The 24,814-nt window shown below is 35.9% G+C and overlaps 1 protein-coding gene across 4 annotated transcripts in view; it reads left to right on the forward strand.

The window, feature by feature from the left end:
• Nucleotides 1-7,283: 7,283 nt before the first annotated feature.
• CEP112 (centrosomal protein 112) overlaps nt 7,284-24,814 on the forward strand; it is a 376,462-nt gene continuing 358,931 nt past the window's right edge. For 2 of the 4 annotated variants that reach the window (XM_069481637.1, XM_069481639.1), the window contains exons 1-4: nt 7,284-7,421; nt 14,506-14,619; nt 17,567-17,757; nt 19,490-19,662. In XM_069481637.1, coding sequence (XP_069337738.1) covers nt 14,511-14,619; nt 17,567-17,757; nt 19,490-19,662 — 473 coding nt within the window. In that variant the 5' untranslated portion in view covers nt 7,284-7,421; nt 14,506-14,510. Of the gene's footprint in view, nt 7,422-7,527; nt 7,768-14,505; nt 14,620-17,566; nt 17,758-19,489; nt 19,663-24,814 lie in introns of those variants that run through there. The other 2 variants (XM_069481638.1, XM_069481640.1) reach the window with 1 other exon arrangement.

The raw sequence follows: 24,814 nt of genomic DNA on the forward strand, positions 1-24,814 counted from the left end.
GAAGTTTATAGTATGTAAAATGAATGGTCTCATTTCTAAGATATTGACCAATCTTTAAATGTATAGGATCTCATTCCTGAGCCCCCAAACTTAATAATAAGTACAATTCATCACTGACATTTCTGATCTGCTAGCCTGAGGATCATTCCTTGCTTTAATCCCTCAATAAAAGACTAAAAAGATAAAAGAAGGAAAGAAACGGAAAGAAAAGAGCTTGGGGTGTGTGCAAATGTGTGTCAGTATGTCTCTGTGTGTGAGAGTAAGAGTGTATGTGGTTGGTGTGCAAGTGTGTGAGCATAGTTGTCCCTTGTATGTGAGTGTAAGTATGCATGTGAGATGCACGGTCTGCATGTGTATATGAGCGTGTATGTGGTTTGTATGTGTATGCTTTGTGTATATGCCCATATACATGCGTGTGTGTGTGTGTGTGTGTGTGTGTGAGAGAGAGAGAGAGAGAGAGAGAGAGAGAGGGAGAGACAGAGAGAGAGAATTAGTTCTTTGTGTGCTATTGCTGCCTCCTAGTGGCATCTATTGCTTTTCAAAGTGCTGGAAAAACAGTTGGGAAAGAAAAGACTTGGTATCGAAGTGTCCTTGTGGCAGACACTGGGCAAATTTTTCCATATATCTAACCCCTGTTAATTCAGTTTTCCCAGTTATCCCATAAGGAAGATAAAGAAACTGAAGTTCAGGCAGTTTATGTAACTTGGTTTACCCAGGTGACAAAATTAATGAGTGACAGAACCAGATTTCCAAACTTCAAAACTATGTCTTCTGTACCTTTCTTACACTGCTAGTTAAGCTATGACTTTCCCCACCAGCTTCACAGAAATATTTGAACTCTAAAGTTGAAATTTTACAGCCTGGTGCTAAAACAGATTGATAGGAAAGATTGTTATATAGGTGAGGCTAGGAAGTGCCCTAGCTTGCTAGTTCCTTTGGACACATACTAGGGCAACATGGCAATACTATTATTAAATATATATTCACATATATTATTAAAGGAAGGGAGGAAGAATAGCCAGTTTATCTCTGTTAATAGCCAATAGCCTGAATTGCCCCAAGGAAGTAGGAGTAAACAGCAGACGTAGGGAAGGGATGAAATGGTGAATATTGCTTAGTTTTGGTATAAGGAAAAAATCCAGAATCACTGTCCTAAGGGCAGTGATTGTTTTTTAAGTAGTGAAGAAAAGAAAATATGCCTCATAATCCTTGGTTTCTACTCTATACTACATCTATTCATGGTATAATATACTTCTGTGATCTGTAAATACAAAGTTCTGCACTATTTCTAATCCAATTTAAGGAATTTACTGGTTACAGGCTTGTTCTGATATTTATCTCTAATGTGTTTACATAATAATCATAATAATTCTTGGTATTTATAAATTGTTTTCCATCTTGATAGCAAAAGTCATTCAATTATTTCATTCTAATGATATAGAATATCTTAATGCAAAATTGTGACTCACTGATTGAAATTTGATTATTTAGAATATCAGCTTATACATACTATGTACAGAGTCATTGTTAGTTTTGAAATAATAAATTAAAAATATGGAAAATATATCTATATCTATCTAATATATATGTATACATCATGTCAAATGCCACAAAAATGGATAAAGGGCAAAAGAGATACCTTGCAGAAAAATAAAAAGAAAGGACTAATAGAGATATTTAAATATTTCAACTTTTTTAATAGTGGAAAATATTATTAAAAAGAGATTTTTTAAAACATACAATTAGCACAGATCTAAAAAAATTGTTAATGTGAGACAGCTACTCTCACAGACTACTGAGTGGGATTGCAAATTTGCAAAATACTTCTAGCAAGCAATTTGTCAGTACTGATCAAAAGCCTTAATGCTTTTTTATGCCCATAGGAATCTCTTTTATGGAGAGAGCTAAAACTTCAACCAAGATATATATATATATTCAAAGGCATTTATTGCAACATTATTTATAAGAGCAAAAAATTTGTAACCACAGGAGAATAATTAACTGAATTATGTTATTCCAATGATAGAATAATAAGTAGACATTTAAAATGGCGATAGATATAAATATTTGAATAAATATATAAAAATGTTAATAGTGATTATTCCTTAATAGTAGTATTAAACATACTTTTTATTTTCTTCTTTAAATCTTTCAGTATTTTCCAATTTACTTATAATAGCATAAAAACTTTTATAATCTGAAAAAATATGCAATTTGAAATTCTAGTCTGGGAACAAAAATTTCATTTCTCTTAATAGATGACTTGATTATTTTTAGATAATGAGTTGAAATAGTTGTCTAATAATCTACCACTGTGATCCAAAGTCACTAATATTGGTCCTTGTGTCTTGTGCTTACTTTTTAATGTATTTATCACTCACAATCCTTCAAATTACCAGATAAAGTCACGTTGAAGTTGTTGAAATCTTGAGTCCAAAATGTTTTATAGGAGAAAATATGGTAAATGTCATCATTTTGTGTCAATATCTTCCAAAATAGAGTTATTTTTGTAGAGATTTGAGGAGAATATTAAGGAAGTAAAATTGAAAGGACCTAAACTGTATTTAATTCCTTCACATAGAGAATCATTGTCCACATTTTATTTATATCCTTGCAAGTTGTTTCCCTTTCGATATATGTATGGTAAGTATGCAAAATGATATTATGGTTTATAAACTGCAATATTTTGTAATTCAGGTTCTATATTTATAGTATAGGCTTATACTTTTGGTATTGATCTTCATGGCAATTAAGGCATTAAAAGAATGTCTTTAGGAAATATATAAGTTTTGTATGTATATAATTTAAGGTTAAGAGAAGTAAGTTATTGTATCAGGTTTACATTTCCCATTATATTAATAAAACAGAAAATCCGGATAACAGTGGCTTAAGAAAATGAAGGTTATCTATAGGTCTCTGCTATAGTTACTATAAATTTATAGAGTGAGAGTTTAAAATATACCGATCATCAGATTTAATACTTATAACAAAATGCAGGTCTTGTTCAATTTATGTATGAATAATTATTATCTTTCTAATCAGTAAAAGTTCACATTTTCCACATTTTGTGTAGAGATCAATTGAGTTCACATGGTTCATTACCTAGACTAATTCTTAATTATGAGTTTACATTTTGAAAATAAGCAGGTCCCTTTCAATATGCGAAGTATAAGCATAACCAACTTTCGACACAGAAAAGAAAAACAATTATTTTTTAGGGTCCTGTTTAACTATCATTCTCAATAATGTTAGCATTTGAATTTTTAAAATTGAGGTAAAATGTTATTTCTGCTTGAAACAAATCTTATATTTTCATTTCAGTCATTTGTAGCTATTACAAAATAATATTTTCAATGGAAATAATGTTTCAACTTCACAATCTTTTAAAAATATATTTTCCTACACTGACTTTATAATCACAGTATAGTGTTTTCCTTATCTTCTCTCTATCCCATAAGATATTATTTATATACTTTTTGAGCCAGGTGACATAATCTGACTCCAAATATGGTTATTTGGTATTTGTCTTATTACCTCCTACTGTATCGTAAACTTTTGGAGGGCAGAGACTTATCTCCGTTCTCACAACTCCTGAAGCTTTGTTGTGGTTGGAACCATTTGTGGTAACTCAACTCATCAGTTCCCTTCTCTGAGAAAGTAAACCCAACCCCTTTCCTCCAAGCACAAAAGTGAGCCCACATGTTTATACCATTGGATGCCCAATCTCCTGACCATATCAGATTGGATTAATTGTGCTCACTTGATTCAAATTAGACTAATAAACTTCACTCTCCTAGCAAGAGGTTTGAATTCAGAAAAGTCAGTCTTCCTGGTCTCTCGAATGTAAGCTTTGTAAACCAGGGAGCTCTGGGTTGGCCATATTCTACCTTGTGTGTAGAGACAAAAGCACAAAAACTGTGTGCATTTATTCTTTGATTCAATAAACATTCATGGATTGCCTCTACCTGCTCGGTACTCTGCAAGGTGCTGACTGTGCAAAGGTAAACCCAACACGTATGATCCTCATTCTTTCGGAAATTACAGACATTTAAAAAGATTATACTAACTAATATTTGATGACACATTTTGAAAAATGCAATGAAGAAAAAAAGGACGGGGGCTTTGAAAGAAAATAAGGGGTGGTTTGAGAATCAGTGAAGGCCTGCCTCTCTGTGGAAGTGACATTTAAGCTGAGGTGAAGAGCAAAGTGTCAGAGCATTTCCAGTAGAAGAAACATTCCCTTAACATATCTGCATATAGCAGGTGTTCAATAAATGTATACTGAGTTGAGAAATTATGATCATTTATGAATTGACTAGACATGAATAAACTCTGATTCCAGCAATTTCTTCCTAAATATTTCTAGAGGTCCCCAGGGTGAGTCTTGTGGATGCTCTGTGTCCTGTTGAATTGCCATATGGTGTGCATCATTTATTTTTCTCCAAGTCTGTGTAGCTGGGAGGATATTACATTTCTTCTCATTTCCTGCTCTGATGCTTGATGAAGGCATCCCTGCTGCTGCTAATGTTTGCCTTGAGGTTGCTGGAGCCCAGCGTAAAGGGCAATAATGTCAATAATGATTCACCATCTCCAGAAAGTACGGACATGAATGCTGCTTGTGACTTCAATTCTCAGTGTCTAAATGGATATAAAGTCCATGGGGCACGAGTTCTTAACATAGGCTCAGTGGGATGTCAGAAATTGTGGGAACCCTTTGATTTGTACACACATTTTTGGGCATGTGAGCATTTGTTGCTGGTGGGGTATAGGGGGAGAATTAGAGCATTTTGAGATTCTCAAAGGATTCTTCACCCCATGAGATTAGGAATCACTCTCTTATAAGAAGAGGAAGAAGGCTGCGGACAATCCATGGCCAGCATTGTGCTTCAGGTACCATCACCTCCCCCTCAATGTTTGCATATTGTCATTGAACCAGCGCTGCTTACCATCTCTTTAGGATGACTTACTTTCTAGGAGCTTCCTTGGTTATCATGTAAGGAGATTCCAAATTAACATTGTCTACCAGTCCTCTAAAGATGACATATAGGCTTGAATTCTGAAGTGAACACACACAGCTCAGGCTCAAGTTGGCATCCCTGCTACATAGGCATAACATAAATAGCAATAAAAACCCAAACGCATTACTTTAATATTTTCCTTTACATAAAATATGTATATATTTTACATACGCACACATTCATTAACAAATATACATATATTAACATATATACATATACACATATATTAACATATACATTACCTCACATACTTACCAATTTTGTGATGAGAACACTTAAAACCTACTCTCTTAGTAATTTAAAAAAATACAATACATTGTTGTTAACTACAGTCACCATGTTGTACAATAGATTTCTTGATCTTATTCCCTCTAACTGAAATTTGGTATCCTTTGACTCCATATCCCCACCTGGGGTTAGGGAGTAAGTTTATGTGTCTTGAAAGTCTTCACTGACTGGTCAAATTCTTGCAATTGCATGCTTAGGTTTTGCATCTTCGATTCTCAGTGCAAATGATCTGCATTGTAGATCATTCCTGAGCTATAAACATGTTCAAATAAGCTTTTGAAAACTAAACATTGTTAAAAGCATTCTGTATCCTTTGTTTTCCTTAGCATGATTTGTCCCTGAAACAATGAAGAACTGTTGGTGTTTATTTGGGTTTGAAAAATATTCTTGAAAAGAATTTGACTTCTCTTTGGAAGCTTGAAAGTAACTAGTTACAAATGAATGAATCTTCTGTTTTCTTTATGGAAAATTGAATAGATGCTTCAAGCTGTGCTTATGTTAGATTTGGCATCACACTGAGCATATTGCAAAGATACTGCAGAAGGAATCCTGTTGTGAAATTAGATGAAAAACAGTGGTGAACTGAATCTCATTTAAGTGTTTTTACAATTTCAATTTTGTTTCTGTATGCTTTTTAAAATTATATAGCTCAGAGCTTCTCCGGAACAGTAATACAATACCAGAGAACTCCATGATATAGCAGTGCAGACGTGGAGACTGCCCTGAAGTGGATGAAACTGCCTGGGAGGAGCAAAAACACATTTTCCACTTGATGTTATTCTTCACAGAATTAGTAAACATGAAGCCTTTTTATTCCAGGATCTTCAGAATTTGGGGTTAGTTTTTTCAGAACTTGGATAGTTATGATCACAAAGAAAAAAAACGGTATCACCTATTCCCCACTTAATCTACCCTTTTTCCCCTCTGGGTTGTGAGATATCAGGGAGTCACTCATTCAACATTGATGTCTGTCCAAATAATGGGCACCGCCTCTTCTGTGTGAAAGGTGGCCTTACTAATAACCTATCTAGCAGAGGAAAATAACCTATTTAACAGAAAGTAAGGGACATAAACTCACATCACATAATTGCCCCCTTTGAGGAGACAACTCACAAGTGCCTCCTTTGTTTTGTTTAATTAAAACATCTGTGGTCTAACTCATTCCCTTTAAGATTTCGTTTTCTCAGCTTTGAGGAGCCCTAAGTCGACAGCATGGATGCGAACTCCCTGCTCCAACTCTTCTGCCGTACAGATGTCAAGGACTCAGATAAGCTGGCTTCACAGAGAAAAGGGGAGAAAAAATGGAAAAAGCAAACACTGCCGCTCTGCAGCTTATGTTATGGGTCTGCTAAAGCAGAGAGAAAAAAGTGATCTTTACCCTTTAACACCCTCAATTGCCCAGTATTTCCCTTCCTTCTCTTCCTCCCTCTTCCCTTCTTTCCTTCCTTCCTTCCTTCCTTCCTTTCTCTCTTCCTTCCTCTCTGTGCATCGTGGCCACTCATTCTCTCTCTCTCTCTCTCGGAAATAAATGAACTTTTACTTCGATATATCCTAATCATTGAGAATTCTTTCTCCAACCTTCCAACTCTTGAACACCTAGTAAATTCACATTCTTTCACTGTGAACAGCCTCCAGCAATCCCAATCTCTGTGTCTTTTACTCGGCCTTTCTCCACGGCCCCTAAAGTGTTCACAAGCCATTCTTTGCACGGGAGGCTGGAGGACAGCACCATCAAGACAGCCGTCGGGTTGTCCCGGAAGGCAAGCCCGGAGGCTGCGCCACAGGCCCTAGCGTCGCCATGGCAACGGCGCCGCGCTCACGCCGCCGCCGGAGGGCGGTGAAATGCCAGCGCGGAAGTTTCCGCCCTAGGCCAGGGGAGCCGTGGTAGCGGCCTCCGGGAGCGTCGCCACGGCAACGGCGCGGAGCACCAGCTGCGACCGGAGGGGCGGGGCAGGGGGCGGGGAAATGTGAGCTCGGAAGTGCCCGCCCCCGGGCTGCTGGGCTGGGGAGACTAAGCGGCCCGCAAGGATTTGAAACCGTTTGGCAGCGGCGGCGGTAGCGGCGGCGGCGGCGGCGGTAGCAGCCGAGCGGAAAGCTTGCGTGTAGGGGCGCCAGGTTCTCGTTTTTTTCCTAATTTCCCTTCCCCGCCCCCTCCCACCAGGTTCTCGAGTGGAATTTTGCGCGCGGTGGCGGCCGTCAGCCCGTGCGGGCTCGTTCGAGGAGGGGCGTCGCCCGCAGGCCCCAGGCCCGTTCTCCCGGCCTGTGGGGGCGCGCGACCCGTGTGGAGGGGTCTCGGCGCAGCCGCTGCCGTGTCACTTGCAGAGTGAAATCAAGTCTGGGGACGGGTTGGGAAAGTTCTTAGTAAAGTTTGACCAGCCGGTGAGGCTGATCAGCATGATGTGGTCCATAAATCTGACCAAAGGGTTTGTCGCTGTGGGAAGAAATCTGTGTCCTGGACAGGGTGGGAGAGCGGCAGGGCCTGGGCCTCGGCGGGCCGCGCAAGCGGGTGCCCACCCCGGCGGCCGAGGACGTGACGGCTCCGAGCGGTACCGCTGCAGTTTTCACATCCCTCCCGGAGCAGAATCCGTGTCAGCTGCGTTAGGGCAGCACTAGAGCGCTGGTTTGTAGAAACAGTCATTATAGACAGTTCGCTTAGGAAGGCTCTATCCCAGCATCACAGCTTGTTGGAAGCCTCCCAGTGTTTCTGGAGTTTATTATTTTTTTAAGTGTTTATGAGAATGACCTAAGTAAATGTGAACAGCTTTTATTCTTATCGCGCGGCTGACTTTTTAAAATTATTTTTCTTGCATATTTAAAGATGAGTAAAAATTAGATAGAAAAGGCACATGAAATGCCATGAGACTCTTCACAGTGGTCGGGCTGCAGCGAAGTAGAGTGCATGGTAATTTGTGCAGTGTTCGGGGCCAGCTGTCACTTTCCATGGGAACCTCAGTCAGTCACTTCACGCTGCTAAGCCTCAGCTTCCTCCTCTCCGAATTGGCCATGGAAATAGTGCCTATCTGGTAGGGCGAGCCAGGGAATACACTGGGATAGGTTTCTGAAGCACACAGTATGCTACTGGCACAGTCAGGGAAGGCTCCTGTCAAAACATCCAAATGCTTAAGGGAGATAAAACGTGCATCTGTGTGCCTTTTTAATGTATTGATAGTCCAAGTTTTTTTTAATGACCCACAGTATATTTAAAGTATGATTTGATTGAACAAAATGGATTTTGCACAACTTTCAGGAGCATGTTTGTTGTTATTTATTTGGCAAAGGGCCCGATGTGTGTGAAGTGTATTCTTTAGCAGTTGTGGCTTCTAATATTTGTGGTTTGCTTATGCTGACTTGAATGGCAGCTAAGCACCTTGAGAAGGTCTTAGCCCATTTTGCAGGCGTCTGCAAAGAAGCAGATTTATAAAAAGACAATGCCACTGGGCTTAATAAAAGACATAGTCCAAATATAGATTATAGCTATAAACAAGTCACCCAATTCACTTCTTTTTTACTCTGGAAGTAATTCATATAACTAGTAGGCACACTGTAAGCCTAAGTCAAAGATGTAGCTTTGCTTATTTTTCAGTTCTAATAATTTAAGTCTGCAATTCTTATAGATGGTATGAAACTTTTTGACTAGCTGGAACTAAGTAGATAAGATTTGTTTATAAGGTGTAATTTGTATACCAAGAATTCCTTGAAGGTATTTTTAGCTTTTACCAAATATCACTTTGACTCTTTCTCTTTTTTTTAAAAAACGTATACTGTCGTATTGCATGTCATCATAGCAATTCAGATTGCCTTTCTACTTTTCAAAATACTTTTTTATTAGTTGGAGATATTGCTGACTTATATGTAAATGGCCAAGTGGTTAGATATAATGAATCTGAGAGCTAGGGATTTCAGAATTTTAATCTGAGCTTTGTGCTTAATTTCATGATTTTGAGTGAGTCATTTAACTTGAGTTTTAGTTTCCTCTAACATTAAACACTAACATTTACTGCCAGTGTCAAAGGATTTATTGAGAATTAGTGATTATGAGGAATCTTTCTGTTTAGCCATAGCTGTGGATGCTTTCAGGCAGATGTTTGAGTGGATGGGTGGGATACGCTGTTTAAGCCTGGGAGTTCATCTGGGTTTATGAGTTTCCATTGGTTTGTTCATCCATTTGAATAGTGGCTTTTCAACCTTATGTTCTAGTATCACCATCGAGCAGTGGTTACCAAGTAGATGGAATATATTGCAGGGATGTAAAACAAAACCAACCAACCAAACAAAAAATCCCCAAACCAACCAACTAATCAGAAAATGCATTTAAATAAATTTGTTTTAACCAAATTGATATGTGTGAAGTGAATTTGAAAATATGTTTCTCCTGCTATAACACAGAAGGTAGGATGACCAGTTTTGATAATGGAATTAAGGGCATACAGTATTCCTATTCTGGAAGACGTACCTGTTTGATACTCAGAAATATTAAACAAACAGTTACATAAAAGTGAGACATTAATATGTTTATTCAGCATTTATTAGCAATCATTTCCCCTGCTTTTAATGTATACCAGGTAATATGCTAGGTACCTATGAAAATGTGTAAGTCATGGTCATTACTTTCTAGGAGCATCTTACAGATGGTGGAAGATGTGTAAATAATACACAGATGTGTAAAAAAGCATGCTAAATGCTATTCCACAGATGTAAGCAGTTTATACAGAATGGAGCAACAACCAGTCTAGGGAAACAGGGCCAGCTTCCTTCACTCAGAAGTGACATTTGAGCTGCATTTACCAGACTTCAGGCGGAGGTAACAGCCCATGAAAAGGGTGTGGGATCAGATGAGGGATTGTTGTGTTCAGAGAATGGTGAGGAGTTCATTTTGACAAGAGTGAAGTGGTTGTTGGTGGGTTGGTGTAGTTAGGCAAAGTGTGTGTGTGTTTGTATGTGGTGAAGGATAGGCCTAAATGCAAAGGTACTTGCATGCCTAACTTTGAGTTTGGATAGTATGCTGTTGTAGGCAGTCACAAGAGATTTTTAAACGGAGTGATAGGCTTAGCTATGTCATTAGGAAACTCATTCTGGTGCCAGTGAGGAAAATGGACTCAAATAGAAAAAAGTGACAGCAGGGAGACAGGTCATGAGGCTACTGCAGTAATTCAAGAAAGTGGCAGGCAGATTATTATTTGAGATGATGGCTGTGAGAATTGAGAAGCAGGCAGATTTGGAGATATTTCTGAGTATTTGTTGATGTATTGGTTTATGGAGGTTTAGAGAGTGTTAACATCGAAACTTCTAGCTTGGGAGATGAAGTAGATGATGATGCTATCAAACAGAGTATAACATGGTAGAATAGGTTTATGGGGAAAAACATGGAGAATATTCTTTTGGACATGTACATCTAGGTAACAAACAGGACATTAGTGAATAGGTCCGGGAGGCTTTTTAAATAGGAGTCTGGTGTTGCAAAGAGAGTCTGGAGTTTGACACAAAATTAAGAGTGAATGGCATGAAGTTAATACTTGAAGTTATGGAATTGAATATGATCTCCCAGGGAGAGTGTGAAAAGTCAAATTAAAAGGAGACTAAGGAAAGAGCACTGGAGAATCTTATTTTAATGTTGGGCAAGAGCCATTGAGAGATGGAGAGGAAATGATCTGAGAGGTGGTAGGGGACCCAGGAGTGGATGGAACCACTGAAGTCAAAGAAGAGTTTCTAGAAGTAGAGAGTTGTCAGAAGTATAAGGTGCCATGGAGATGTCGAATAGGATGTAAACTGAAGATAGCCCTATGGATTTGGCAATTAATGGATCATTGGTGAACTTTGAAAGAAGATTTTCAGTAGCATGATGGAGATGGACTAGGTAATTCACAGGGGATGAGATCTGGATAGAAGTTGATGAAGTAGAGTTGATGAAGTGGACTCAGCGAATAGAATGCTAGAATGAGGGCTGCTGGGCCACGGGGAGGAGTCAGTGGAGATGGAGAATTTGAAATAGTGAAGAGGTAATTGATAGATGATTGGTAGAAGTATTGACATTAGACAGAGGGGGAGTTAATGCTGCTTCAGATACCGGAGCAGAGGAGGTAAGAATGTTTTCTCTAAGAGGTAAGTTGAGAGGTGGGGACATAGCATTTGGGGGTATTACCACCTGGCTATTATTTTTTCCATGAAGCAAGAGATTTATAAAATTGAGAATGAGGATGAGTTGTTTAAGGAGCTTTAAGGTACCTGGAAAAAGTTTATTTTAATTTCAATTTTTTAATTTTAAATTTTAATTATTTTTTGAGACAGAGTCTGACTCTGTCACCCTGGGTAGAGTGGAGTGGCATCATCTTAGCCCACTACAACCTCAAACTCCTGAGTGCAAGGAATCCTCTGCCTCAGCCTCCTGAATAGCTAGAACCCCAGGCGCATGCCACAACGCTTGGCTAATTTTTTTTTTTATTTCACCTTATTATGGGAGCACAAAAGTTCAAATTACATACGTTGCCCATGTACCGCCTATCCCCTGAGTCAGAGCTCCAAGCATGTCCATTCCCCAGACAGTGCGCACTGCACTCATCATGTAGGTATACACCCATAATTTTTAGTAGAGACGGATCTTGCTCTTGCTCAGGCTGGTCTTAAAGGGTTCCTCCTGCCTTGGCCTCCCGGAGTGCTAGGATTACAGGCCTGATCCACTGTGCCTGGCCTGGGAAAATTTTAAAAGCTGCTTTGTGGAGTAGGTTTCAGGTAACATTGGAAGCTGTCTGACTACAAGGTAGTGCCATTTTTCTCCAGTAATCCCTTAGAGAATGAAGGAGCACATTGAGGGATCAAGGAAACACAATCTTGCTGAGTATAAGAAAAGATTTAGTGGACTAAGGAGAGAGAGTTTAAGAGGACCAGGTAGAGGGCTTTCCTTGTGAGATGGCAGTGATGGAGAATGGGGAATATGTGGTAGAGTCAGATGGTTGGAGACTCATAAGAGGGGAATTTTGGGGTTGAGGTTGGAAGAGAAGTAGTTGCGAAGCATCTGGGTATTTCCTTGGCAAAGTTGGGTGGAGAGGGTGAAAGACTACAGAGAATGAGTGAGAGAGAAAGCGCGTGCATGTGAGCGAAAGAGAGAATATATGAATGAATGAGATAAACTTGGTTCATTTCTAATGACGTGAGGGAAGTAAAGTCAGCCAGTGAAAGCTAGGATTTACTTACAGAGATAGGGTAGAGAGAACTTTCTACGAAGAGGTTGTTGATAGTAAAATGGTAGACACCATGGTAAAGGTTAGAAGCTGGTTTAGCAGGCAGAGGGCAGTCTGTGGAACAAGATGAGACAGAACAGAGCTTTTTCTCAAATATGTAATTTGTAAATTGAATAAACGACAAATCGGGCACTATGCATAATGTAGTTCACATCCCTGCTGAGGCATTTCACAATTTAAATGAATGTGTAGAGTTTGGATATATTTTTAACTTAAGAAATTTTGTCAAAATATACATTTCTGATTTGGGGGCATATCCCCTTTGTAGTCAGTATTTTTCTGGCTAATTAGGAAGAAATATGAGGAAAAATATTTAAAAATTTTTAATGGGAATTAAACATTTAAATTTATATATAGGAAATTCACTTTTTTGGTGTACAGTTTTGTGAGTTTTTATACATATATAGATTCTTGTAATCTCCTCCATAGACAGTGTATATAGAACAATTCCAACACCCCAGATATTTCCTTATGCCATCCCTTTATATTCTGACTTTTCTCCACTGAACCCCTGATCTGTTCTCTATACATGTATTTTTTCCCTTTTCTAGGATGTCCTAAATGGAATTAGCCAGTATGTGGTCTTTTGAGAATGGCTTCTTTCACTTAGCATAATACATTTGAAGTTTATCCATGTTGTTGTGTGTGTATCAGTACTTCATTCCTTTCTGTTGCTGAGTACTAGGTTATGTTGTAGATATACCACTGTCATCCATTACCTGGGTGAGGGACATTTGGGCTGTTTTCAGTGTTTGCTGATTGCAAAAAAATAAAAAGCTGCTAAGAACATCACATTCGGATTTTTGTGTGAATACAGATTTTTCATTTTAGGAGTGGGATTTCTGGGTCATATGTTGAGTGTATGTAAGAAATTGCCAAACTGTTTTCCTGAGTGTCTGTACCGTTTTGCACTTCTGTGAGCAGTGCATGAGAGTTCCTGTTGTTCTCTGTCCTCACCAGCACTTGGTATTATTTGCATTTTTAGTTTTAGTTGTCCTGCTATATTTGTAGTGGTATCTCATTATGGTTTTAATTTGCATTTCTGTAATGACTAATGATATTGAACATCTTTTCATTTTCTTACTTGCCATCTTTATTTCTTCTTTGGTAAAGATACTAATTTTTTTCTGATTATTTTTATTGAGTTGTTTTCTTGTGGTCGAGTTTTGAGAGTTCTTTAAATAGTACTGATATAAATCCTTTAGGAGATATATGGTTTGTAAATATTTTCTCCCAGTCTATGGATTATCTTCCAATCCCTTAAGCTTTTGTGGAGCAACAGTTTTTTTTTTTTTTGTTTGTTTGTTTTTAGTGAGGTCCAGTATATCAGTTTTTTTCTTTTATCAATAGTACTTTTAGTGTTGTATATAAGCAACCTTTGCCTTATTCAAGGTCACAAAGATTTTCTTCTAAGAGTTTTATAGTTTTACATTTTACACTTAGGTCTGTGATTCATTTTGAGTTAATTTCTATATATAGCATGAGATTTCAGTTGAGGTGCAATTTATTTTGCATATGAACATCCAGTTGTAGGATCCTTTGTTATAAAAAGTATAATTTCATGAATTGTACCTTAATTGAAAATAAGTTGTCCATGTTTGTGTTGGTTCATTTCTGGACTCTCTAGTTTGTTCCATTGGCCTATCTGTTTATTCTTTCCACCAATACCACACTGTTGTAGCTTTATAGTACATCTTAAAATAGGGTAATGTGAGTCCTCCAACTTTCCTCTTTTTCAAAATTGTTTCAGCTGTTCTAGCTCCTTTACCTATACATTTTTAGAATTAGCTTATCTGTATTACAAAGAATTCTGCAGGGTTTTGATTGGAATTGCATTAAATCTTTAGGTCAGTTTGAGGAGAATTGATATTTAATGAGTTAAATATCATGAATTTTCTTTGATATCTTTCATCAGAGTTTTCTGTATACAGATCCTTAATATTTTAATTTTAAATTTTTTACAGACTGAATGATGGAAGTGGGAAGTGAGGAAGAAAAATGGGAGAAGCTGGATGCAGAATTTGATCACTTTGTGGTAGATATGAAGCCCTTTGTTCTAAAATTACCCCATAGGTCAGGTAAGATTATCTTTGAAAATTAGATTCTTAAGATTAAGTTTTTTCTTTATATTATTTAATATGTAGTTAAACCAATGAATGAGTTGTCACAATGGAACCAAAGCTAAATTACTCTAGTAATAATTTTCACTGTTAATGTAGGATTGTTTACTTAGAGTTTTTCAAGGGTAAATAGAAATTTAGTGACAATGTCCTATTAAACTGTGGAAAGATCTTATTATGATGCCACCTTTCATATGTCATGAGCTTATAGCACATGGATTTCTGAAGTTGGCTACAACTGTTTTTTCCTACATCTTTTTTTTCCCTCTGTGGAAATGTTTTCTTTTTCAGGAGCCTACTGTCCACTTGCTCTCTGTCCTTTCTGTTTATCAATGCATAATTATTGGTCTTTTATGCTTATTGGTTGACTGAATAAAGTCAAGTATAAATGAGCTTTTGTTGCTATTTTGTCTCCAATTCCTAGCCTGTTATTTCCAATTATGGAATAAGATTCTTTGTCTCAAGTTAGAGAATTTTCAAATAACTAAAGGCATTAGAGAGCAATTGGAGATAATTTTGGGGACTAGGGAGATTCTCTGAGTTATAGTAGGCATAAAGTTGGCTGTAAAGGTAAATCTGATTTGGTAGCTTTTGTGTGGAGGGTTTGGAGTAGGGCCAAGAAACTATAGCTTTTTCCTTTTCCAAGTTCCCTATTTCCCTGAGGTGTCTGAGCGGACTCTATATTCAAAGTGAGGAACTTTGACTCAGTAGCAGATACAGCACTCCCCCTTTGTCCTTGAAGAATATATTCCAAGATACCCCGTGGGTACCTAAAGCCATGGATACTACTGAACCCTATGTATAATCTGTTTTTTCCTATACATACATACATATATATGATAAAGTTTAGCTTATGTTAGGCACAGTAAGAGATTAACAACAACAGCTAATAATAAATTAGAACAATTAGAACGGTATACTATAATAAAAGGTATGTGAATGTAGTCTCTCTCAAAATATCTTATTGTACAGTACTCATCTGTTTTCAGACTGTGGTTGACTGCAGGTAACTGAAACGAGAAAAGTGAAACAATGGAAAGCAAAACCACAGATAAGGGGGGACTACTATATTTATTCCGGGGTGCTATGATAGGTGAAGGGAGTGTAATATGTGAATTATGCATTCTGTCATCACCCATTGTTCTAGGTCCTGCAACCTTTCCTAGTCCAGGGCTTAGCGTAGTCTTCCCATGGACCCTCTTCCTCTGCCCTCTTCTCTAACCTTTTCAGACATAATCTCTTCTTTCTTCCTCTGCTATTCTTTAAATGACTATTTCATGTCTCATGACTCATTTATGATTATTTGAATGATACTTAATGATATTTCTATATTGCGTCCTCTTCTGATATTCACTACCTTTTTTTCTTTTTGCCTTAGATCTGCTTATTAGAAAAAATTGTATTAAAATTTCACATGGTAAATGTATTTCAAATCAAACTATCCTCATATTTTACCTTTTTTAAAAAAAGATTTTAGGTTACATAGAATTGAATAATTATAATATTTGGTTCATGGCACATTGTCAGTATTGGTACATCCATGGCTTGCTTTTATTTAATTAATTCATAATGAGCAATTGGGAACTCAAATACAAATCGAGAGCTAGAAATTCATAATAACTTACATCTTCTTATAACTAAATTCTACTTTGGTTTATGGCTAAGGATAGGATAATGGCTTTTCCTATCAGTTTACACAGAGGAATGAATTCTTTCATTAACCAAGTTGTTGTACTAAATTCTGGGCATTAGAATATGATACAGATTTCATTTTGCTAGTACATGTGGAAAATACATAGCTTGAAAAACTATTTGCTTAAGTTTATTAGTTTTGTATAGAGTAAACTCAGTATTTCATGAAGTTTGTTTTGTGATTATGTAATTTTCACAGCAAAATATACAAAAGATTTTTAGAGGCGTAGCTGTCATACCTGTAGTGATATTTGCAAAGTGGTAAATCCAGCCTTAGTGATATTTGTAGGTTAAAAAAAAATGAATGACCTTTATAAACTAAGGGATTAGAGTAGAGCAGATTTATTATTTGTGTTAGATATGTAATCCTCAAATTGAGTTATACTGATAAAAAATTAATATCAGAATGGTTTTCATGAGACCTAAAACCATCCTGTGTCATAGCAAGATAATATGGTCAGCAGATCATTATATGTGGATTAAACTGTGCTGTATTTTTTAGGTAGATTTTTAAAAGGATAATTATTTCACAAAATTACATGTAAACAGCACTCAATTATTTTTAGAGATATTAAAAGAAAACCCTAAATAAATCAGCTACAAATCCCTGGAAATTATTGGCTTTAATAAATAAAATGTTTGAGATTTAATTTTAGAGTAAGTTTAAAATGCTTAGATAAATCAGGGATTGCATTTTATCTCCTTCTAGGTTTGTATAACTAGAATTATAGAAAGATTTGTCAATATATCTAAAATTACTTTGGAGATGCAAAATTATAGCAAGATTTTATCTCAGAAACTTATTTGATAGTAATCCAGAGATGAGATTTTTGTGAAAATATTTCTTTGCATGTCTTGACCAATTGCTAATTAACTAATAAAGTTAAATTTGAGACCAGGAGTCAGCAGATAATGGCTATCCCCAACTACCACCCGCCCACAACCTGTTTTTGTAAAGTTTTATTGGAACACAGCCGTACTATTTGTTTACATATGGTCTGTGGGTGCTTTTACACTGCAGTGGTAGAGTCCAGTAGTTGCTCCAGAAATCACAGGGCCTACAAAGCCTAAAGCATTTACTATCCGTCCCGTAACAGAAGAAGTTTGCTGATCCCTGTTCTAGACTAAAGCAAAAATACTATTATAGGACTTTGTAATCTAATGTTTTATTTTCTGAAAAATCAAGTTTCTAATAGTTCTGATGTATTTATAGAACGTCAGAGGTGTGCTCTTTGGATTAAAAAACTGTGTGAGCCTTCGGGAACAGGTTCAGGAATAATGGGGAGGAAGAATCGGAACCTGTATGCAAAACTGTTACTGCATATGCTTAAGCGAGGAGTACTTGAAGGCCCTTTTACACACCGACCTGAATCAGGGACACTAAAAACTTTACCTTCATACATGGTATGTATCAATGACCAAAAGGTATATTAGTTTCATATCTTTAAAAGTGAGTGTCAAGTTTGCATCCTTTTTGGGAATGGTAATGTTATTAAGTTGTGTGTGCTAACTTTTTTCTTCCAGATTCAGTTTTTTCTACCTGTAATAGGAAATGGATATTTGCCTATTAGGGGAGTATCCTTATTGATTTATTTATCCCTCAGTATTCTACAATATTTCTGAAAAACTGAAAATGAGTTTTTTTTATATTGAACTTTTCCTTCTAATTTTCACTGGATTATAATAGTAATATTTTATGTATTTCAGTAAATTCTAGTTTATTAAACTTTCACATATATTGTTTTAAAATTCATGAGAGGTTGGATTGAGCGACTTGTAAAAGCTCCTTCTTACTGTAATAAAATGACAGTAAGTTGGAGTTTAAAAGTGATTTTTTTTAATGCTTCATTTAATTTCATTTTCAAAATCAGCTTTGTTACAAAGGCAGTTATTATTATGCTTGGTTAATTGTCACTGTCCTGGTTCTTGTAACCATGAAATATACCTTGGTTTGTGTGATATTTGAATACCTGTACTTGAGAGATCTGACTGGAATAGTAGGTATTGGTAGTTGCCATTAGAATATATATGTGTGTGGGTTTTATTTTTAATTAACTGCAGAATTCTTATGTAATGTATTTTAAAATTTTTCTGTATTTTATCAGTTTATTTAAAGCAGACTTTAACCAAGTGGCATGGTGCACACTACAGGATACTTTCCATTTTCTGTGGAAGAATGCCATAAGTTTTAATGGTATTACTAATTGTATGCTAAAGTAAGGCCATACATTTTGCTTAAGTTAAGATCAGTAGTATGTGGGATAGTAGTTATTTAACTTGATGGTTGATTAAATGTTGGAATGACTATTTCATTTAAAAAGAAATTTCTGTGCATGTCTGATTTGGGATACAGGGTTATATGTCACCCCTCCGTAAAGAGCAGCCTCTTGATGGTTTTTTACGTAGGGTTGGGAGAATTGTCACAGAGGTGTCCAGTCAGTGCTGAGTTTTCTTCAAAAATGTATGAAGGTAGAACACTTTATGAAGTACATTTAGATGTTAAAATATGAGGATATTTTATTAGATTTCATATAATAGGGTAGGGCTTTATTTCATAGAATTTCATTCAATTTCATGGAATAATAGGGTAGGGCTTTATTTTACAAATAATAATAATGAGAAGGCCTAGAGACCTGTCTTGGGTTTTCCAGCTAGTTAATAGTATGGCAGAACTAAGGTCTCTGTTGTGTCCATCTTATCAAGGGATTCCTAATTTTAATTTCTGATTTGCGTTGATTGTGGTTTCTCTGCCCACGGATTTTGTCTGTGTGTGCGCAAAGTAGTTAATGATCACAGAAAGAAATAGGGTAGCACATGACTTAAAAGAAACTTTCTATTTAACTTTTCATAAAGCTAATATCCCTTTCATAATATGTCATTATTATCAGATTTATCTGTTATGGAATTTTGTTGTTTATCAGATTTCTTATACAGCAGAGCATGACTAAAATGTAAATACGTTATCCATTTCGTGTATTTTAATATTTCATTCATTGTGCATTGGATGATTTTTTAATAGTTTATGTAATTAAATTTGAGTATTTGAAAGACTGCTATCAAACTTGAAACTTGATGGAAATTTTGTTTCATCTTAGTACATTTTGAAAAAATAATTTTTCTAATTTTTAAAAATCAGTCCATCTATTTTGATGAACCAAATCCAGCACAAGCAAAAGGTTCAAGCCCAGAGAGATTGCCAGACTGGGTGTTGGGTGAGCTGGGGACAAGTGAATACAAATTAAATGAATCATGGAAACTTTCTTCTGGAGAAGATAACACTCTGGTACAGTCACCAACTGATGTCCACAGGTATGCCAAGAAAATGGGATTTTGAATGTATTTCATCACTTAGCCTGTCTTTGGAACTAGATCATACATTCTATTTTTTATTTTTGTAGTAAGTAGTTCATTTACTTTAGATTTTTCTTAAAGTTGAGAGCTGTGAATGAACATTGAGTAGGTAAAATAACAGTGTTACTTTTCCACTTACTGTATATTCAAGATTGTTTTACATTCTTGGCCACTTTTAGAGATATCTGTTAACTTCATATATATATTCCATTGCTTGGAAAGTGGTGCCTGAGAAACTTTAAATAAGACAAGTATGTATTTTGCTTTATGACAAGCATGAATTGAAAACATTATTAGTGACTTTAATAAAATATAATATCCTGCAGGATTGAAACTTATTATTGAAACTTATGCTTGAGTTTCTCTCCTTTTCCCCTCATTGAACAATATTTGTTTTCATTTAATAAAATAATGAATGTAAACATAAACCCCATTAAAAACTGTGCTTTCTTACTAGAGTATTAAATAGGATTTTTAGTACAAATAAAAAATTTCTAAATTTTCAAAATACACAGAAAGGCCATTATTGTTGTAGTATAATTTTTGGCCTTTAGGAAGGATAGATTTAAATTTGGACGTTCATCAAATTTTTATTTTTCTCTTTGGCCTTCTTCCCTGAAATGTTAAAATATTGGACAGTGTCAATTGACATGTACCATACTTTATACTTCACTCCTCACTATTCTCTTGGTAATTTTAATTTTAGGAATTTGTTACTGTTAACAATGTAATCTTTCTTGTCCACTATAGTTTTTTTTGTTTATTCTTTAATCAGATATAGAAATGTTATTAGGAATTTGAAATGTCTCCATGTTGATATAGTCTGGTTATGTGTTTTTAGACCTGAGATATTATGGTGGAAAAGAACAGATGAACAAAAGCAAGAGATCCAGTCCATATGAAATTATTTCATTACAAAGGAGAAACAAATTAAAATGGAGAGGCAAAAAGGAAGAGGCAAAATAATTAAGGGCATGTTCAGAAGAGTAAAAAGAAATGAATAGATAAGTCCATAGGAAGTGGCATTAGGAAGTGTTATTAAGTACTTATTTTTGTATTCATAGGAGAATCAAAATTAGAAGAGTTGTAATTGTAGACTTTTTGTTAACCTTATAGGCAGGTAAATGATGGAGGTATAAAGAGATTGTGGTCTATCTACTAAGAAAAGTATGATTCTTACTTTGGCTGAAAAATCCATCAGGTATTTGCCAGAATTTAAGAGTCCAGCTAAATTCTGGGTTCCTATCTAGGTATAATGAATATGGAGTTGATAGTATAAAGGTGAACTAAAGTAGTTTCCTATGTCTTGGAGCTTAGACTAGGGGTTGAAAATTTGTGATCCTCCTGGACTGAATGAATCATGTGGATAGATTTGTTTTATTTGACTTAAACAATGTCTTTAAAAATTTTTGAGTGAGTTGTCAGCAATTGGAGAATTTCATATAAAAGACCAACTTTCTGGCTTTTCTTAAAAACTAGAGACCTAGCAGTCTTTCCAGAAGACAGCCATAGGTTGGAGCTAAGTAATATTTGGTTATCCCCTTAAGATAGTATGCCTTCACTATTTCCTGCTAATTCCTGACACCAAATTTGAGGTCACATCTATTAATATTATTGAGCTTGAGCTTTTTTTTTTTTCCTTTAGGGTTAAGAGGAAAATGAAATAGTTGTTTTTCTATTTTTATGTTCTATTAAAAGTGAAAAAAGAAAGCTAGAAAAAGAAGGATCATATGATTCAAGTAGGGGAGAGGGCTGGGCATGGTGGCTATTGTATTTTTAGCTCCCTGAGCCCAGGAGTCCGAGGCCAGCCTGGGCAATGAAGTGAAACCTTACCTCTAAAAAAATGTTTAAAAATAATAAAAAAGAACGGGAGAGACATAGTGTCTTCATAGAATTGAAGAATATCCTTATATCTGTCAGCATAATCACTCATTGTTATCTGTTTAAGTCCTGTAAGACATTTGATTTATAACCTTCAGTTTAGATGAAAGGGGAAGAGAGATGATAGTTTCAGTGTCGTGGTTATGTGTAGTTGTGAAAGTATTTGCAAAGATTGAGATGTGTGTAAGGGAAGGGTTCAGGATAGGAAATAGACTTGAGATTTTCAGGGAGTCCAGGTAAATGGATTTTTTTCTTCCTTGGAACGTAGGATAAAGTTTGAGAAAATAGAGTGAGAATATCCTTCAACTCTTAGTGACTTTTGGAAAATGAAATCATAGTTAAATCCCGACAATTATAACAAATAACTTATTTCTCTTTGTTGGTCACCTTTAATTAAATGACGTTTTGCTGCAAAAGAATTACTAGAAGAGTACAAGGTATTAGTTGTCAGTTATGTAAGTATTAATAATTAATGGGGACAGCAGGCAGTCTTGTGACCCTGGTCAGTCCTACCTATCCTTCAGATTTCACAACTTCAAAAAAGTCTTATCTGACATCCCAGGTCCTAGTACTGGGTGGAAACATGCTAGAAACTGCTAAGTATTTATATTAAAGAGTACATGGATGAATGAGGGAGTGGATTGTCAGGCACTGCCACGTATTTAATTTAATCTGTACAAAACCCATTTGAGACAGGTATATTGTGGCAGGGGGCATGGCCCCAAAGGATTTTTTTCTTTTTAGCTTTCAGAAAAAGTTGAGGGAAGGGTAGTGTCAAAGGAAGTGTGAATGTCGGTTACAGAGATTCCCTTCACATACCATGAGGAATATAAGACAGTGAAAGAGCCGGAAAGGACACACTTAGATATCTTTCTGGTTAAATGTCAGAATATCACTAAGGCTAATGGTCAGTTAGAGCTGCAAAAACAAAACTTCCCAGGGTATCTTATATTTCTTTTAAGTTAATAATTTTAATTTGATTTATTTTGAAACTTTAATTTGATTTAAAATTTTAATCCATATATTCATTAGTTAACAGATATTTGTAGTTTTACATATATATGAAGGCATTAAAAATAAAACTAACATTTACTTTAGCTAAAGCCAACAAAATTGATTTTAAGGCCAAATACATGATATGTTATATCAGATCAGATGTGGTAGTGAGTAGTTTATTGAGGTTCTGTCTTAATATGTTTTTTTAAGGTTGTTCCTTTACTCTGAGTGGTCACACTATGCTAATAAAAAAGTTAGTGTCTGCTTGTGTTGACCTAATACATCTGATCAGTTCTGCAAGAAATTGTTTTAAAAAGTTTAAGAGGCTTATAATATTTGACACATGTATGTTTTTATAGTGAATAATTTATTGTTACTTAGAACTGAAGTTTAACGCTGCCTCATAAATTTTACAACCACTTCAACTTGTCCTTTGAAAAACCTCTTTAATCTTAAAAGATTTTCCCCCTTAGTGTTTCTTTTTTGATCACTTTATAAAATCCTGCTTTACTTAGACCTTTTTATATGTGAAGTATTTCTAATGGCATTTTAGATTATGCTATTTGTGTCCTACCCTTTTTATATTATTAAAGATGCAGAGTCCTTTTGAAGCCTTTTTGTTAGGTAGGACTCCCTATTCAGTAGAGATGGCACCTTTCCTTTACCTTTATTTTTCCTGTAGAATGTGGTATGTAGCCACGTTCCAAACTCGTCAGAGGTATTATGAGGTCATATTCTATCTAGCTTATACTTTCTTGTTTCCACCAAATATACTTTATATAGTAGTATACTCAGCATTTCACAGCAAACAGTTTTGACACATAGCTAGTTCTGTCCTGGTTATTTTCTGTTTTCCTTTTTCATATTTTGTGGTTTAAAGTCATGTACCCAAGTTTTCTTTTAGAAAACCACTGTTCCAAATTGCTTTGCTATTTTATTATAGATCTGTTGTTGTATTTTTTATATCAAATATCTGCCTATTTTCCTGAATGTAAAATATTTTAGTTATATTTGAGTTTGTAGCATGACTTTAAAATGTTACTAAGGAGACCATGGGCTTAGATCTCATCCGTGTACAGTTTGGTTAATTTCATTTAGTTCTATAATCATGAGCTACATCAAAATGTATTATCTTTCTGGTCATCCTTCAGATTCTTACCATTGAGATCTGGTAAAGACCTTAATTGTCTTTGTGGTAGACAGACTTTAGGGTGTCCCTGATGATCCTCCTTCTGGTGCTCACAGACTTATATAATCTCCTTCCCTTGAGTGTGGGCAAGACTTGTGACTTTCTTCTAACCAATAGAATATAGCAATGGTGATGGGATGTGACTCCTATGATTACATTACCTTATATAAAACTCCATCTTACTAGTAGACTTGCTCTAGTGCCTTGCTGTCATTCCCTTTGCTGGCTTTGGAAGAAGCAGCTGCCATGAATCATATAGCCATAAGAACTGAATGCTACTGACAACCATACAAGCGGGGAAGTGGATCCTTCTGTAGTTGAGCCTCCAGATGAGAACCCAGCTCTGGACCAACCATGATTGCAGCCCTATGTGGCCCTAAGCAGAAGACTCAGTTCAGCTGTGCCTAGACTTCTGACCTATAGAAACTATGAGAAAATATATGTATATTGTTTAAAGCGGTTAAGTTTGTAATAATTTGTTATACAGCAATAGATGACCAATACAGTCTTTATCCTCATTTTAGAAAATTATGCAATCTATATATAATTTGTATTGTTAACAACCTCAGTGTAGAAATATGCAGAGTAAGAAGTCAAAGTCCATCTCTCTGTGTCCTCTTTCTCCCACTTTTCTCATGAGAAGTAATCACTATTAACAATCTTCTACAATAGACACCTACACCTATAGGTTTTTTAAGCCAACTTAAAAATTATAGATTGGCTTATACTATATGTAATGTTCTGAGACTTGTTCTTTTTTTACTTAACTATGTCTTAAACCTGTGCCATGTGGTCTTTTTAATTGCAGATAATCCATAGTGTGGATATACTATAATTTAACCTGTCTGTGCTGTTTTCAATTTTTTATTGTTGTGAGGAATGCCTGAGTTAACATGCTAGTACATATATCACCATGAATCTTGTTTTAAAATGTGCCTGGAATTTGTTTTAATCAGGTATGGTAAGATGACAGACATGGAGACAACTGCCTTTGAAAGAAGAGTTTAGTATTCACAGTTCCCAAGAGGAGAGGCTTATGCCACA

This window comes from Eulemur rufifrons, chromosome 9 (assembly GCF_041146395.1).
Source record: "Eulemur rufifrons isolate Redbay chromosome 9, OSU_ERuf_1, whole genome shotgun sequence".
In the NCBI taxonomy this organism is placed as follows: domain Eukaryota; kingdom Metazoa; phylum Chordata; class Mammalia; order Primates; family Lemuridae; genus Eulemur; species Eulemur rufifrons.